General features: G+C 43.5%; 1 protein-coding gene across 1 annotated transcript in view; it reads right to left on the bottom strand.

The window, feature by feature from the left end:
• The window catches only part of LOC110536587 (calcium/calmodulin-dependent 3',5'-cyclic nucleotide phosphodiesterase 1C-like), a 50,468-nt gene extending 43,835 nt beyond the window's left edge, over window positions 1–6,633 (bottom strand). Inside the window, exon 1 of the mRNA XM_021622348.2 lies at window positions 6,480–6,633. Coding sequence (XP_021478023.1) covers window positions 6,480–6,573 — 94 coding nt within the window. The 5' untranslated portion in view covers window positions 6,574–6,633. The remainder of the gene's footprint in view (window positions 1–6,479) is intronic.
• Between the last annotated feature and the right edge of the window lie 11,765 nt (window positions 6,634–18,398).

The following is an 18,398-nucleotide window of genomic DNA, read 5'->3' on the forward strand; positions in this document are numbered from 1 at the left end:
ACCCCAAATTTTCCATACACACAAAAAGCTTATTTCTCTAAAATGTTGAGCATAAATGTGTTTACATCCCTGTTAGTGAGCATTTCTCCTTTACCAGGATAATCCATCCACCTGACAGGTGTGGCATATCAAGAAGCTGATTAAACAGCATGATCATTACACAGGTGCACCTTGTGCTGGGGACAATAAAATGCCACTCTAAAATGTGCACTTTGTCACACAACACAATGCCACAAATGTCTCAAGTTTTGTAGGAGCATGCAATTGGAATGCTGACTGCAGGAATGTGCACCAGAGCTGTTGCCAGATAATTTAATGTTAATTTCTCTACCATAAGCCAATGTCATTTTAGAGAATTTGGCAGTACGTCCAACCGGCCTCACAACCCCAGACCGCATGTATGGCATTGTGTGGGCGAGCGGTTTGCTGATGTCAACGCTGTGAACAGAGTGCCATGGTGGATGTGCGGGTTATGGTATTGGGCTGCCATAAGCTATGGACAACGAACACAATTGCATTTAATGGATGGCAATGTGAATGCACAGAGATACCGTGATGAGATCCTGAGGTCCATTGTCGTGCCATTCATCCGCCGCCATCATCTCATGTTTCAGCATGATAATGCATGGCCCTATGTTGCAAGGATCTCTACACAATTCCTGGAAGTTGAAAATGTCCCAGTTCTTCCATGGCCTGCATACTCACCAGACATGTCACCCATTGAGCATGTTTGGGATGCTCTGGATCGACATGTACGACAGCGTGTTCCAGTTCCCGCCAACATCCAGCAACTTTGCACAGACATTCAAATGGAGTGGGACAACATTCCACAGGCCACAATCAACACCTAGATCAACTCTATGCGAAGGAGATGTGTTACGCTGCATGATACAAATGGTGGTCACACCAGATAGTGACTGGTTTTCTGATCCACGCCCCTACCTTTTCTTAAAGGTATCTGTGACCAACAGATGCATATCTGTATTCCCAGTCATGTGAAATTCATAAATTAGGGCCTAATTAATTTATTTAAATTGACTGATTTCCTGTAAATCTTTTGACATTTTTGCATGTTGCTTTTATATTTTTGTTCAGTATAGATTACATTTTTTCCATTTACCTTCAGTACTCAACTATTCTACTACTAGCTTTGTGATTCCACAGAGTAGTCACTGTACTTTAGCACAATGAGTAGCAATTATATTCTGCAAGGTCAAATCAACACGTGCCATGCCACATACCAAAGGCTCAATGATGCACTGGAGACCTATCCACACACACACACACACACTGCAGTTCTACCCCAGTTGCCAGGAGACATGTAGCTAGCTAGCTCGCTTGACTATACACCTACAGCAGTTTAGTTCTTTAGTGAGCTAGCTCCTTTTCCAACCGACACACATCTGTCCCTTTCTGGTAGTGAGAAACAAACACAGAATGTCAACCAACATGACAGAGATGGTAAGCAGATTCTCCTGCTGAGGTCACAGACCTTCTGGCCATAAGTGGTGTTTACACAGTGTGGGAAATACTGTAAACTGAATTTGTATTACATTAGTACATTACTTTAATGCACAACTATGTATTTGATGGTCTTGAAAGGTCTTCATTTGAAAGTCTAAATAGATGTTATTCCGTTGAGACTAATGGACTACCTGATGAATTATAAAGACTATGCCATAAGGAATTTAGATTCACAACGTGTTGGCAACAGTATAAGCAAAAGCAATGAATATTTTTTGTTTATATAAAACAATGTTTTATGTAATGATATATTTGGCTGACCAATATCGATATCATCAAGAACAACTAATTACAAGGATTCACTGTTCAGTTAGGAATTTGTAGGACAGCATGCCCGGCCGTTATTGTAAAGAAGAATGTGTACTTAATTGACCTGCCTGGTCAAATAAAGGTACAATTAAATAAAACGACTGTCCTTCAAGAGCTGTTCAATTTTACACAAATCATATTGTCCTCATTCAGATAGTGCAGCCTATGTATTGGCAATGAAACAGGCAGTAAGAGATGAGGAGGACGGCAATAAGACCGCTGATATAGAGAATCATTGCAGTGCTGGACTGTACTGTGGTTAGGTCATTACATGGGATTACACCTATAATGGGCTACTCTGGGTTACCATGGCATTTTGCTCTACCTACCCCACTGATGACCACCACCTCAAAGACATCTACAGGTCAGAAAGAAGGGAGAGAGAGAGAGAGAGAGAGACATGAAGAACAGAAAGGGAAATAAGAGAGAGTGCAGGTGAAAATGGAAAATGACAGAGAAAGGAGATAGAACAAAGAGAGAGAACAAGGAAAGAGGTGCAATAAAAAGAAAATAATCGGAGACAGACATCGAGAGTGACAGATTGGTAGAGGGGTGGATCGAAGGGGTCGAGTGAACAAACCAGTGAGCGGGTCTCAGGAGGAGCTGGGTAAGAGGAGATCCACAGGGGCCAGCAGGTAATTAGGAGAAATCAGAGGGTCTCCAGGAGAGGCTCCTCTTAGTAGGGAGGGTGAGAGAGGATGACTAGAGAGTGAGAAGGAGGGAGGGGAAGAGAGAGGAAGAATAGAAGGGGAGGTAGAGGAAGAGGAGGGAGGAGTGATCGATTGAGCAATAGAGAGAGAGACAATCTGCTGGAAGGAGCGAGGAAGGAGTGAGGGAGGAGAGAGGTAGTAGAGGGAGAGATAAAGAGAGAGAGCGAGGTAGAGAGAGAGTGTGTGTTTGTTCACGTAATTTGTGTCGTCTCAGTCGCCACGACGATAGAAGAGTAGTCCCCGGCAGAGCAGAGCAGGGGGAGTCATTACCACTAATGAAGTGGCCTCCTCCATCACTGTCGCCCAGACAATACATTGACTACATACACGTCAGACCCTCTCCTCCCTCACCCCTTATTATTTCCATCTTACCTCCCTCTCTCTCCCTCTTCACTCGCTCTCCTTCCTTATTTCACTCTTACCTCTCTCTCTCCCTCCTACCCCTCTCTCCCCCTCCTACATGTCTTTCTCCCTCCTACCTGTCTCTCTTTTACCTCTCTCTCTCTATCCCTCCTCCATCTCTCCCTCTTACTCATCTCTCTCCCTCTTACCTCTCTCTGCATGTCTCCAAAGCGGTGCCCCAGGTAACCAAAGGTGATATCCCATAACCCCCCCCTGCTCCATGCCCCGACAAACCAGAGTCACAGAGATTACCTAACAGGTGTGTGTGTTAATGAGGTCTCCACAGACTACCCTTCCACTGATAGAGGAGGGGACAGGCTAATTTACCACAAACACACACACAAACCCACACATACACGCACTTGTGCACACACACACTTTCCCTCCTCTACCCTTCCATTCTCTCACATCATGCGTCTTGTGTGCTTTTTAAATTCTATGGTCTATTATCATCTATATTATTGTTGATGTCACTTCATTGTTGGAAAGAGCTTTCAAGATAAGAATTTCAATGTACTGTTTTACACCTGTTGTATCCTGTGTGCGTGGCAAATAAACTATGAAAGTTGAAACACATGCGCACACACGTGCACACACACACATGTACACATACAAATGCACACAAGCACGCACGCACGCACACACACACACACACACACACACACACACACACACACACACACACACACACACACACACACACACACACACACACAGCAATGTCATATCCTCCCCCGTCCCTTGTCCCCCGTTCCCATAGTAACAGTAATCAGTCATCATCACACACGGCAAGCGTGGGCAGGTAATGTGTGTGTATGTGTGCGACGTGGGCAGGTAATGTAAGTGTGAGGTAGGGAGAGGGAGACCCTTATCAGCAAGTCAAAGCGTGAGGGTGTTGATGTACCTTTCATTTACAGACCACATAGAAGCAGCTGGAACTCTGAACTCGATCACATGTCTGTTTACTTACATGGGTCTTCATCATCAACTATATAGTCTACACTATTAAGCTACATTAAGCTACAACTGTTTACTGTTCATTAACAGCAGATCACAGCCAGGTGTAGACGGTTAGGTTAGCTGGTTGCATAGTGCTATAGCTACCGCCGTCACAGGTATGTATGGGCTTTAGCCAACTCCTTTGACATTGGTTGTCATACTTCACATGCATGTTTGGCGTGAGGATTATGTGTCCTCCTTTCTCCCATTATTCCCATTATTCTCATTATTCTCTCCCATTTTTCTCAACTCCCATTATTCCTTTCCCATCCTCCCATGAATTGGAGAGTCATATATTTCAGAAGGACCCCTGTCATATCTACTGTAAATAGTACCCTACCTCTTTTCGTCCCTTCCACATTCCCTCTATCCTTTAATTGTCTCTCATCTCTGACCACTGAAGGAACAACTGAACAGAGGAGAGGAGAGGAATGATGGAACATGGAGAGTAGAGGAATGACGGAACATGGAGAGGAGAGGAATGACAGAACATGGAGAGGAGAGGAATGACGGAACATGGAGAGTAGAGGAATGATGGAACATGGAGAGGAGAGGAATGACGGAACATGGAGAGGAGAGGAATGACGGAACATGGAGAGGAGAGGAATGACGGAACATGGAGAGGAGAGGAATGACGGAACATGGAGAGGAGAGGAATGACGGAACATGGAGAGGAGAGGAATCACGGAACATGGAGAGGAGAGGAATGACGGAACATGGAGAGGAGAGGAATGACGGAACATGGAGAGGAGAGGAATGATGGAACATGGAGAGTAGAGGAATGACGGAACATGGAGAGGAGAGGAATGACGGAACATGGAGAGGAGAGGAATGACGGAACATGGAGAGGAGAGGAATGATGGAACATGGAGAGTAGAGGAATGACGGAACATGGAGAGGAGAGGAATGATGGAACATGGAGAGGAGAGGAATGACGGAACATGGAGAGGAGAGGAGGGAGGTTACATAAGATGTACCACTTGACCTTTGAAAGCCTGCAATTACTGCCCTGTTTCTCTGCAAACACACAGTCACACCCCCCCCCCCCCCCCCCCCCCCCACACACACACACACACATGCACACACACAATGCTCATGTCACTCCTCTCCTCCACCCCTCAAACTGTAGATTTGAATCCTTACTTTAAATGCAAATAATTATACCGTCTTCAACAGCTAACTACTTCCCTATCCTCTGGCTTGACACAGTAAAATAAAACACGTTCTTCTCTCAGCAGTCGCAGTTCTCGACATTTGAAACAACCATGGGCAATTCCATGAAAAGAGAATGATGCAACTCACATTTCCCTTTCAAATGTATGTCAAACAAAATAAAATGATTGCAAAGTTAAACAAACCATTAAAACAATATGCACAATGACTACTTCTATCAACTTCCACTCAAAATCGTACAAAAACAAGTTTATTGTATATGATGGTTTGTGCAGTCACCGTGTTACCAACATTTGCATCTGCACTCAAGTAAATGTGTTTGTGTAACATTTTCTGTGGAAATTGTTATAATTAGTCATTGTGCCTAGAGATGTATGTTTTGTATAACTCCACAATCATTGGTTTATGTTTGGCATACATTTTAAAGGGAAGCGTCTCAGCTCTGTTAACGTGGAATTGCCCCATAAAAGAGAAGAAGCTCTGGGGATGAAATAAATGGGATCTCGGAAAGTAATTGTACAGATGTGAGACATTTTGTCTGAAAAAAGAGACGTGTTACAGCCTCCTTCTGTTATCTGCTTTGTTCAGACGACACTGCAATATTCCTCCGCTCAACAGAGAACTAGCTGACTGGATGAGACAAATGTTCACCTCACTGATTTCTGTTCATTATCACCCCCTCTCCATGCATCACACACAGACACACACACACACACACACACACACACACACACACACACACACACACACACACACACACACACACACACACAGACACACACAGACACACACAGACACACAGACACACAGACACACACAGGGACTTGACAAACAAAGAGAGGAAAATGAAGATGCCACCAAGATGCATAAAATATTGACAGGCTATTTCACTTTTTTTGATTTTCCTCAATCTATTGAAAAAGAATGAGACTTCAGAAGAATAGAGATATATTTCTCTCTGTGTCTCCCTCTGTTTTTGTCTTGATAGACTGTGTACAGACAGTGAACGACTGTACAGACAGTGAACGACTGTACAGACAATGAATAGACTTGCTAATGATGCAGGGGAAACATACGAAACTGATTTATCTGAATGTTCACACTGTAGGTCAGTTACATTGTGATATCACACAAGAAAATCACACTGTTAAAGTGCAATTTAACTTTCAAACAAAGAATATATACAATCATTATATAGAAAACTCGAGAGATACGTATATTAAGTGACTGAAGCTTATGCTCAACTATGGCAAAGACAGCCTCAGCCAGTGGTAAAGAACACCATATGTTCAGTTCAGTTTGCAAAGACACACAGCTGCACTCAACTATCCCCTACACATACACTCTCTCTCTCTCACTCACCGATGGTGAAGCTGAACCCATCGATGCTGAAAGTGGCGCTCCGGCACTTTTTAAATCCCTGCTTCTTGGAGCTCTTGGAGCTAGGCTCCGTCATCTTTCCTCAACTCCTCACTCTGTCACTGCACTTGTCTTGTATCAAAACTCTTCTCTCTGCTGCCTGTTGTTCTCCCTCTCCTGTGTTTTCCCTCTCTCTCCGTGGAGGCTCCGTGAGGTGAAGGGGTCCCCCCTCAGCCCGTCCCCCAGGAGAAGTGCACTGCGCGGGGGTATCACCAGAGACTCTCTCCCCTGGGTAGTGACGGTGGTGGAGCCAGGTAGGTGTTGTAAGAGAGAGTTAGCGGAGAAAGGCTAAAGCTCCAGCGCTAACTGAGATGTGGCGACACTAGGGACGGAGCATTAGCGCCGTCCAGTCTCACTGTGCATCCTTACTTCAGGCCCGCTAAGAGCTCTTCAGGAGCCTATAGCTCTAACTCTCTCTCGCTCTCTGTTTCTCTGTTTCCCTTTCTTACTCCAGCTCTCCCTCTCTCTGTCCAGCTATCTCTGGCACAACCACTCACCACAGCCACAGTGGAACCCATGTGGGAGAATACAGAAGATATAAACCTCCCTCCCTCCCACCTCCCTCCCTCCCTCCCCTGTAGTAATCTCTATGACCCTCCACACTGTTCTGCTCCTACAGCAGTTGATTAGTCCCTCTCTCTGTCACATCTCCCCCTTCTCTCTCTCTTTCTCCCTCCCTTTCTCTTTCTCAACCTCCTTGCATGAAGTTGCTATCAGAATCATGTTTCTCTTCTCCCTGTTGTAGGTGTGCTAATATGGATGTTTCTCTTGCTGCGTACATGCCTGCGTTCATGTGTGTCTGTGTGTATTTGTGCATGGGTGTGTGCATGAGTGTCTGTGTGTATGTTTATTTATGTTTGGTTGCATTAGTCCCTTGTTGCTGATCCACCAAAATATTTACTTTGCCTCATCGCTAAGAACGCTGTAATGGCTGACCTGGGAGACTTGAATGCACACAAACACACACACACACACACACACCCACATACTGCTCTGTTGCTGTGCAGGGACACATCCACGATTACTCTTTAATGCAATTTGACTAGTCAACTAGGTCTGCAGGTGCATAGATCCTCTTACATTGGAAGTTACTTTACTGATAGTAGTGGACGAGGTTCTGTCAACTGGACCACATCACATTAATATATCAACTGCTAGGTCGTATCCTGATGAAGTGCAATGATTGACTAGGCTCTTGGGGAAGATATCCTGCACACTGGGGCCGTGCTATCATTGTATCGTATACTGATTACATTGAAGAAGTCCTTAAGACTGTGTGAAAGGTTTTTTACATGAAAGTGCCTCAGAAAACCGCAGACTGTAGAACAATGACATGTTTCAGTAAAGACTGCATCATTTCCCCCGACATCCATAATGTAAACACAGTCTGCACCACTACTCACTACTGTTCGTCTAGTGCCACTTCTGACTTCCTGTTTCACCAATTATTTCTAAAAAGGTGTGTGTTTGTGTTTTTATTTTTTTATTTTTTTTTATTTTAAATAGTTATCGGGCACCATTGTTCACAGGCATCAATACAGACTACAGCCTCACAAAATATGCTGTTCTTCTCAGCTGTTGGAGTCGTAGCACAGACATTCGCCTCAAGGTCTCCCTTCCAACACAGAACAAGAGGAACGATTACACAATATGTCCCTTAGTAACAACAGAACCCTTCAGTTCACTTACATTGACATGGTCATCTCAACAGATCTGTGCTATACCGGGAGGAAGGAGACCTCAGAGGAGAGAGTTGTTCTCAGGCTATAGGGTGGTTTTACAGTCTGTTGAATAACTACCGGGGAGTACTAATAACGTGGTCCAGTTGAATTGAATTGAATGTGTCGACGTAGAAAATATCCCACACGGACACGTCCAGACTGTGCAGTTTCCTCAGAACCAAGTATTTCATGTGACCATCCCCACGGAGTGAGTGAAGGTGTGAAGTACAGGAGCGTCAACAGTGCGTCACCCTTCTATATCCAGTCTCTTAAACACCTGTCTTGTGGCACCTGTGAAACCAGTCAGGCCAGAGGGTTTCATTGTATATGTGATAATGGCGCATGCAGTTTCATCTACAATAGAGACTCTATGGCCAGAACAGATTTGATTTGTAAAAGAACAGACACACAAATGCAACATGCAACAATTTCAAAGATTTTACTGAGTTACAGTTCACATAAGGAAATCAATCAATTGAAATACATTCATTAGGCCCTAATCAATGGATTCCTGGGAAAAGGTAAGGGTTTGGATCAGAAAATCAGTCAGTATCTGGTGTGACCACCATTTGCCTCATGCAGTACGACACATCTTCTTCGCATAGATTTAATCAGGCTGTTGATTATGGCCTGTGGAATGTTGTCCCACTCCTCTTCAATGGCTGCGCGAAGTTGCTGGATATTGGCGGAAACTGAAACATGCTGTTGTACACGTCAATCCAGAGCATCCCAAACATGCTCAATGGGTGACATGTCTGGTGAGTATGCAGGCCATGGAAGAACTGGGATATTTTCAACTTCCAGGAATTGTGTACAGATTCTTGTGACATGGGGCTGTGCATTATCATGCTGAAACATGAGATGATGGAGACGGATGAATGGCACGACAATGGGCCTCAGGAACTCGTCATGGTATCTCTGTGCATTCACATTGCCATTGATAAAATGCAATTGTGTTTGATGTCCGTAGTTGATGCCTGCCGATTCCATAATCTCACCGCCACCATGGGGCAGTCTGTTCACAACGTTGACATCAGCAAACCGCTCGCCCACACATACACGTAGGCTGCTGCTGTGAGGCCAGTTGGACATACTGCAAAATTCTCTAAAACGATGTTGGAGGTGGATTATGGTAAAGAAATTAACAGTACATTGTCTGGCAACAGCTCTGGTGGACATACCTGAAGTCAGCATGCCAATTGCATGCTCCCTCAAAACTTGAGACATCTGTGGCATTATGTAGTGACAAAACTGCAAATTTTAGAGTGGCCTTTTATTGTCCCCAGCACAAGGTGCACATGTGCAATTATCATGCTGTTTAATCAGAATCTTGATATGCCACACCTGTCATGTGGATGGATTATCTTGTCAATTTAGAAATGCTCACTTAGAGGGATGTAAATACATTTGTGCACAACATTTGAAGGAAATAAGCTTTTTGTGCGTGTGGAAAGTTTCTGGGATCTTTTATTTCAGCTCATGAAACATGGGACCAGCACTTTACCTCTTTTTAACTGAAGGACAAACATATAAATGGGTCATCACATTTAAATGCAGTTCATGAATGTTGCATTAAATCACACAAACCACAGATGTCTGGAACAAGGACCATTAACTAATGTTTGGCACAGCTGACCCAGCACACCCCCTGCTTTAACAGAAAACAGGCTTTGGGCCTCCTCCTCTTCATGCTTACAGCATATGAATCTGACACAGTCAAATATAAAAAGGGATAGTTCTGATATCCTACATATCCTAAACATACATAATTAACAAAACACACTATGACATATGGGCAGGAACTATGAGCTTTTGCCAGTAGCAAATGCTAATATTGTCACGCCCTGACCTTAGAGAGCCTTTTTATGTCTCTATTTGGTTTGGTCAAGTTGTGATTTGGGTGGGCATTCTATGTTCTTTATTTCTTTGTTTCTGGCCGAGTGTGGTTCCCAATCAGAGGCAGCTGTCTATCGTTGTCTCTGATTGGGGATCATACTTAGGCAGCCCTTTTTCCCACCTGTGATTGTAGGTAGTTGTCTGTGTGTAGTGGCCTGCGAGCACGACGTAGCTTTACGTTCGTTTGTTATTTCTTGTTTTGTTGGCGACATTCTAAATAAAAGTATAATGTACGCTCACCACGTTGCGCCTTGGTCCACTTCTTCCGATGGGCGTGACAGAACTACCCACCACAAAAGGACCAAGCAACGTGGAGAAAGGGACTCATGGACTTGGGAGGAAAACAAGGACGGTAAAGGACCCTGGAGGCAGGCTGGGGAATATCGCCGTCCAAAGGAGGAGATAAAGGCAGTGAAGGAGGAGGGGTGACGGTATGCGGAGGCAAGTTATCGAAGCAGGCACGAGAGGCAGCCCCCCCCGAAAGATTGGCGGAGTCAGGTTATAGACCTGAGCCAACTCCCCGTGCTTACCGCTCCCGACCGGGCAGGCACCGTGTTATGCGATAAAGCGCACAGTGTCTCCGGTGCGCATGCACAGCCCGGTGCGCTCAGAGCCAGCTCTCCGCAAGTACCAAGCTAGAGTGGGCATCCAGCCAGGGCGGATTGTGCCATCTCAGCGCCATTGGTCTCCGGTGCGCCGTTTCGGCCCAGGGTATCCTGTGCCGGCTCTGCGCACTGTGTCGCCGTGCCGGGCTAAAGTGAGCATTCAGCCAAGAGGAGTGGTGCCAGGGATCAGCACCAGATCTCCAGTGCTCCCCCACAGCCCGGTTCATCCTGTGCCTGCTCCCAGAACCAGGCCTCCTGTATGTCTCCCCAACCTGGTGGGCCCTGTGGGAGCCCCACGCACCAGGCTACCTATACGTCTCCTCCCACCAGTGCTGATCCATGGCACAAAGCCTCCAGTGATGATCCATGGCACAAAGCCTCCAGTATAATGTACGCTCACCACGCTACGCCTTGGTCCACTTCTTTCCCGACGGGCGTGACAAATATTACTACTCTGAAGCCAATCAGTAGAGTTCACAAACATAGCTGTTAGTCAACTGATCATCAAACCTGGGTTCAACTATTATTTCAAATATTTAAATTACTTTCACATAAATATTCAGATATTTGTTATTTGAAAAGACAAGTAGTTGAATATTGGCAGGTATTTTAAAATACCCATTACACAATGTATTTTAAAATTAAATTAAATTCTCCCATGTATATGAACCCAGGTCCTAGGAGTCTTTGAAAAAACTTTATTTGGAAATATGTATTTGAGAAACAAATCTAATAGTAGGCTATTTATTGAAGATATTTGAAAATACTTTCAAATTCTTCCAATAGAAGTAGTTGATTATGGCCACAGTATTTGAAAGTACTCAAACGCACAAAGTAAATATTAAAATAGCAAAATACATGTATTGAAACCCAGATCTGGTAGTCATGCATAATCATCTTAGATTTTGTTTTTGTTGTTTGTGCCACTTGGAAAATAAGGTGTAATAAATTGTGAAACATGTGACAGTTATTCATCAGAATAATGCCATGTGTTAAGAGGGAAAATATCACAGTATTTGAATTCTACAAATGATGCATAATTCATACCATTAAACTTCTCTTAATCATACCATTCACCAACCACTCCATCACCATCCATAGGTAATTACTGTTGTCAGAAACCCTTCCACAAACTGAAACAAATACTACAAAACAATCATTTTAAGCAGGGATGGGCAACTTTGATGGGGGTGGGGGCCACAAAACCCCCCAGAACTTATCATGATGGGCCGCAAAGCCCCTTTTTTTGTGCAGTTTTGTAACTAACTTCCTGCCATTCTACACATTTTGCCATAGGGTGGAGGCAAATGTTTTCAGTTTTTAATATGATAACTGATAATCAATGGGCCCCACCCTGGTCAGTAATTAGAACATTCTTACTACAAGTTTAGATAGCTGGCCACTAGACTAACTTATCAATTGAAAAAAAAAAAGTGTTGCCATGGGCTAATTGAGTGGCTGCTGATGCACAACTACATTTCAAAATTGCACCTTGTGTATTCTATTATTTTAAGTTGAGATCCCGACTGAGTTCTTAAAACCTTGAAATTGGTCCTCGGGCCTACCAAAGGGGAGCCGCAGGCCAGTTGTCCATCCCTGATCTAAAGAGCCCAGGTAAATACCACACCAACTGTTATCCATCCACCCATCCCCCGCTCCACAGCAGGGGAAGGAAAAAAGGAACTCAAGGACAAGTTCCAGGCAGCTAGCTTGACCATTCAGCAGCTCTAACTTTTTCTCAGAATGAGTAGGAGTGGGAACACAAAGGCAACTCTTTGCCTTTTCTCACCATTCAATCCGGTGCCTCTCGCTTGCCGCTTATTGAATAGGGCCAGGGTCCTTCAACACTGTACTGTATTGCCTCCTGGGTGCTCTCACTCTCTCTCGCTAACTCTCTCAGCTCAGGTTACCATAGGAACCATGTGTTCAGCTAGCTAGTACACCACACAGGTAAGCACGACAATCTTTAAAAGCGAAATTAGGATGGAGGCTTGGCTGAATCAATATTTAATACATTAGACCATTGATAACAGTGAACACCACTGGTCAATGTACACAGGGTATTGTACATACAAACAGTGTAGGGTTTGTGTGGGACCAAAAAATGGAATGGAACTACTTCAACATGGAAGTGACACCAACGACCAAGTGGCTTAAGTCCTATTTACAAAAGCACTCTGTAGACTCAGTTTTACTCTCTTCTATGTGGAGGGGGGGAGACACATTATCAGGAGTGCTTGGTGTACTTTTACCGTGTCTTTAAGTACATGCTGTGTAGAGAGAGAGAGAGAGAGAGAGAGAGAGAGAGAGAGAGAGAGGAGGTGAAGGCTCGATCTTGTCAGAGCTATAACGTAAACCGAAAGACAAGTGATTTGCTGTGTAAGGCTATCTGACACCAGCTCTCAGCCATATGTCACTTACAATAGCTAGAAAATTGCTCTTCCGACAGTGCTATAGCAATTAAATCCGTTCTTAACGCTTGAAGTGATGCTCCAGGACCATACATTTAATTTCAGCCAGTAGTTTTGAAAGTGGTGCTCACGAGGAAAAACGCGTCCCTGTTTTGTGTGTACAACGTCATCCAATTGTGTACTATGCCATCCATTTAATTTGATATGTTACACCCTGCATCATTTTATTTTTTATTTTTTTATTTTTTTTCAATTCGTATGACACTGTATGTTAAGGATCCAATCCGTACAATATGTTATTAATTTGTTGTGCTTAAGAACCCGGACTGCATCTTTAAGATTTAAAAGGAGACCTGTATGTAAAATGAGGGTATTTACAAGCTTTTCTTGTAATTGCAATTAGGCCTTACCATCGAGAGAGAGAGAGAGAGGGATAGAAAGAGAGAGAGAGCAAAGTGGTGCAGTGGTATGGCTACCCCTTCAATAACAAAAGGGCCAAGACGTGTCATGGATGACTTGCTCGGATGACTTGAGTTTAATTGGTAGTTTATGCTATGACCTTCCTCTTCTGAGCACAAAAGCCCCCGGCATCTTTCACTTCTTAACACACAACCCTGTGTCTTAACCCTCTCACTGTCTCTTGCGCTCTTTGGCTTTCTCTCTCTCTCCTCTCTCTTTGCTGTATATACAGTGCATTCGGGAAGTATTCAGACCCCTTGACCTTTTCCACATTTTGTTATGTTACAGCCTTGTTCTAAAATGGACTAAATAATTTTTTCCCCTCATCAATCTACACACAATACCCCATAATAGCAAAGCAAAAACAGGTTTATAGAAATGTTTGCTAATTTATTCCAAAAAAACAAACAGAAATATGACATTTACATAAGTATTCAAACCCTTTACTCAGGACTTTGTTGAAGCACCTTCGGCAGCGATTACAGCATTGAGTCTTCTTGGGTATGACGCAACAAGCTTGGCACACCTGAATTTGGAGAGTTTCTCCCATTCTTCTCTGCAGATCCTCTCAAGTGCTGTCGGGTTGGATGGGGAGTGTTGCTGCACAGTTATTTTCATGTTTCTACAGAGATGCTCGAACGGGGTCAAGTCAGGGCTCTGGCTGGGTCACTCAAGGACATTCAGAGACTTGTCCCGAAACCACTCCTGCATTGTCTTGGCTGTGGGCTTAGGATCGTTGTCCTGTTGGAAGGTGAATCTTCACCCCAGTCTGAGGTTGTGAGCGCTCTGGAGCATGTTTTCATCAAGGATTTCTCTGTACTTTGCTCCATTCATCTTTGCCTCGATCCTGACAAGCCTCCCAGTCCCTGGTGCTGAAAAACATCCCAACAGCATGATGCTGCCACCACCATGCTTCACCGTAGGGATGGTGCCAGGTTTCTTCCAGACGTGACCTTTGGCATTCAGGCTAAAGAGTTAAATCTTGGTTTCAAAAGACCAAAGAAACTTGTTTCTTTTGTGCCTTTTACTGAGGAGTGGCTGAGGAGTGGCTGAGCCACTGAGGAGTGGCTTTAATCCATTTTAGAATGGACGTAAAAAATATGGGGTCTGAATACTTTCGGAAGGCACTGTATATATTTAAATACAGGTGAAGTTACATACACGTATGTTGGATTCATTCAAACTTGTTTTTTAACCACTCCACAAATGTATTGTTAACAAACTATAGTTTTGTGAAGTCAGTTAGGACATCTACTTTGTGCATGACACAAGTAATTTTTCCAGCAATTGTTTACAGACAGATTATTTTACTTAGAATTCACAGTATCACAATTCCAGTGGGTCAGAAGTTTAAATACACTAAGTTGACTGTGCCTTTAAACAGCTTGGAAAATTCCAGAAAATGATGTCATTTCTTTAGAAGCTTCTGACAGGCTGATTGACATCATTTGAGTCAATTGGAGGTGTACCTATGGATCTACTTCAAGGCCTACCTTCAAACTCAGTGCTTCTTTGCTTGACATCATGGGGAAATCTAAAGAAATCAGTCAAGACCTCAGAAAGAAATTGTAGACCTCCACAAGTCTGGTTCATCCTTGGGAGCAATTTCCAAACGCGTTCATCTGTACAAACAATAGTACGCAAGTATAAACACCATGGGACCACATAGCCGTCATACCGCTCAGGAAGGAGACGCGTTCTGTCTCCTAGAGGTGAAAGTACTTTGGTGCGAAAAGTGCAAATAAATCCCAGAGCAACAGCAAAGGACCTTGTGAAGATGCTGGAGGAAACAGGTACAAAATAATTTATATCCACAGTAAAACGAGTCCTATATCGACACAACCTGAAAGGCCGCTCAGCAAGGAAGAAGCCACTGCTCCAAAACCGCCATAAAAAAGCCAGACTACAGTTTGCAACTGAACATAGGGACAAAGATCGTACTTTTTGGAGAAAGGTCCTCTGGTCTGATGAAACAAAAATAGAACTGTTTGGCCATGACCATTATTATGTTTGGGGGAAAAGGGGGAGGCTTGCAAGCCGAAGAACACCTTCTCAAACGTGAAGCACGAGGGTGGCAGCATCATGTTGTGGGGGTGCTTTGCTGCAGGAGGAAATGGTGCATTTCACAAAACAGATGGCATCATGAGGGAGAAAAATGATGTGGATATATTGAAGCAACATCAAGTTAAAGCTTGGTAGCAAATGGGTCTTCCAAATGCACAATGACCTCAAGCATAGTTCCAAAGTTGGGGCAAAATGGCTTAAGGACAACAAAGTCAAGGTATTGGAGTGGCCATCACAAAGCCCTAACCTCAATCCTGTAGAAAATGTGTGGCCAGAACTGAAAAAGTGTGAGAAGCAAGGAGGCCTACAAACCTGACTCAGTTACACCAGCTCTGTCAGGAGAAATGGGCCAGAATTCACTCAACTTATTGTGGGAAGCCTGTGGAAGGCTACCTGAAATGTTTGAACCAAGTTAAACATTTTAAAGGCAATGCTACCAAATAATAATTGAGTGCATGTAAACTTCTGACCCACTGGGAATGTGATGAAAGAAATACAAGCTTAAATAAATCATTCTCTCTAATATTATTCTGACATTTCACATTCTTAAAATAAAGTGATGATACTAATTGACCTAAGACAGAGAATTTTTACAAGGATTAAATGTCAGGAATTGTGAAAAACTGAGTTTAAATGTATTTGGCTAAGGTGTATGACTGCTTTACACACTATAGGCATTCTCTCAACCAGCTTCATTAAGGAATTATTTTCCAACAGTCTTGATGGAGTTTCCACATATGCTGAGCACTTGTTGGATTTTTTTTCCTTCACTCTGCGGTCCAATTCATCTCAAACCATCCCAATTGATGCAGCACTCCGTCACTCTCCTTCTTGATCAAATAGCCTTTACACAGACTGGAGGTGTGTTGGGTCATTGTCATGTTGAAAAACAAATGATACAGTCCTGCTAAGCGCAAATCAGATGGGATGGCATATCGCTGCAGAATGCTGTGGTAGCAATGCTGGTTAAGTGTGCCTTGAACAACACATGTGGATATCATCCGTTCACCTACTCCGCGTCTCACAAAGACACGGCTGCTGGATCAAAACATCTCATATTTGGACTCATCAGACCAAAGACAGATTTCCACAAGTCTAATATCCATTGCTTGTGTTACTTGGCTCAAGCAAGTCTCTTCTTATTATTGGTGTCCTTCAGTAGTGGTTTCTTTGCAGCAATTCGACTATGAAGGCCTGATTCACAGAGTCTCCTCTGAACAGTTGATGTTGAGATGTGTCTGTTACTTGAACTCCGTGAAGCATTTATTTGGGATGCAATCTGAGGTGCAGTTAACTCTAATGAACTTATCCTCTGCAGCAGAGGTAACTCTGGGTCTTCCTTTCCTGTGGCGGTCCTCGTGAGAGCCAGTTTCATCATAGCGCTTGATGGTTTTTGCGACTGCACTTGAAGAAACTTTCTAAGTTCTTGAAATTTTATGCATTGACTGACCTTCACGTCTTAAATTAATGATTGACTTCTCTTTGCTTATTTGAGCTGTTCTTGCCATAATATGGATTTGGTCTTTTACCAAATAGAGCTATATTCTGTATACCACACCTACCTTGTCACATCACAACTGATTGGCTCAAACGCATTAAGAAGAAAATAAATGCCACAAATTAACTTTTAACAAGGCACATCTGTGAATTTAAATTGATTCCAGGTGACTACCTCATGAAGCTGGTTGAGAGAATGCCAAGAGTGTGCAAAGGTGTCATCAAGACAAAGGGTTGATACTTTGAAGAATCTTCAATATATATACAGTGCCTTGCGAAAGTATTCGGCCCCCTTGAACTTTGCGACCTTTTGCCACATTTCAGGCTTCAAACATGAAGATATAAAACTGTATTTTTTTGTGAAGAATCAACAACAAGTGGGACACAATCATGAAGTGGAACGACATTTATTGGATATTTCAAACTTTTTTAACAAATCAAAAACTGAAAAATTGGGCGTGCAAAATTATTCAGCCCCTTTACTTTCAGTGCAGCAAACTCTCTCCAGAAGTTCAGTGAGGATCTCTGAATGATCCAATGTTGACCTAAATGACTAATGATGATAAATACAATCCACCTGTGTGTAATCAAGTCTCCGTATAAATGCACCTGCACTGTGATAGTCTCAGAGGTCCGTTAAAAGCGCAGAGAGCATCATGAAGAACAAGGAACACACCAGGCAGGTCCGAGATACTGTTGTGAAGAAGTTTAAAGCCGGATTTGGATACAAAAAGATTTCCCAAGCTTTAAACATCCCAAGGAGCACTGTGCAAGCGATAATATTGAAATGGAAGGAGTATCAGACCACTGCAAATCTACCAAGACCTGGCCGTCCCTCTAAACTTTCAGCTCATACAAGGAGAAGACTGATCAGAGATGCAGCCAAGAGGCCCATGATCACTCTGGATGAACTGCAGAGATCTACAGCTGAGGTGGGAGACTCTGTCCATAGGACAACAATCAGTTGTATATTGCACAAATCTGGCCTTTATGGAAGAGTGGCAAGAAGAAAGCCATTTCTTAAAGATATCCATAAAAAGTGTTGTTTAAAGTTTGCCACAAGCCACCTGGGAGACACACCAAACATGTGGAAGAAGGTGCTCTGGTCAGATGAAACCAAAATGGAACTTTTTGGCAACAATGCAAAACGTTATGTTTGGCGTAAAAGCAACACAGCTGAACACACCATCCCCACTGTCAAACATGGTG

This window comes from Oncorhynchus mykiss, chromosome 11 (assembly GCF_013265735.2).
Source record: "Oncorhynchus mykiss isolate Arlee chromosome 11, USDA_OmykA_1.1, whole genome shotgun sequence".
NCBI classification, from domain to species: Eukaryota; Metazoa; Chordata; class Actinopteri; order Salmoniformes; family Salmonidae; genus Oncorhynchus; species Oncorhynchus mykiss.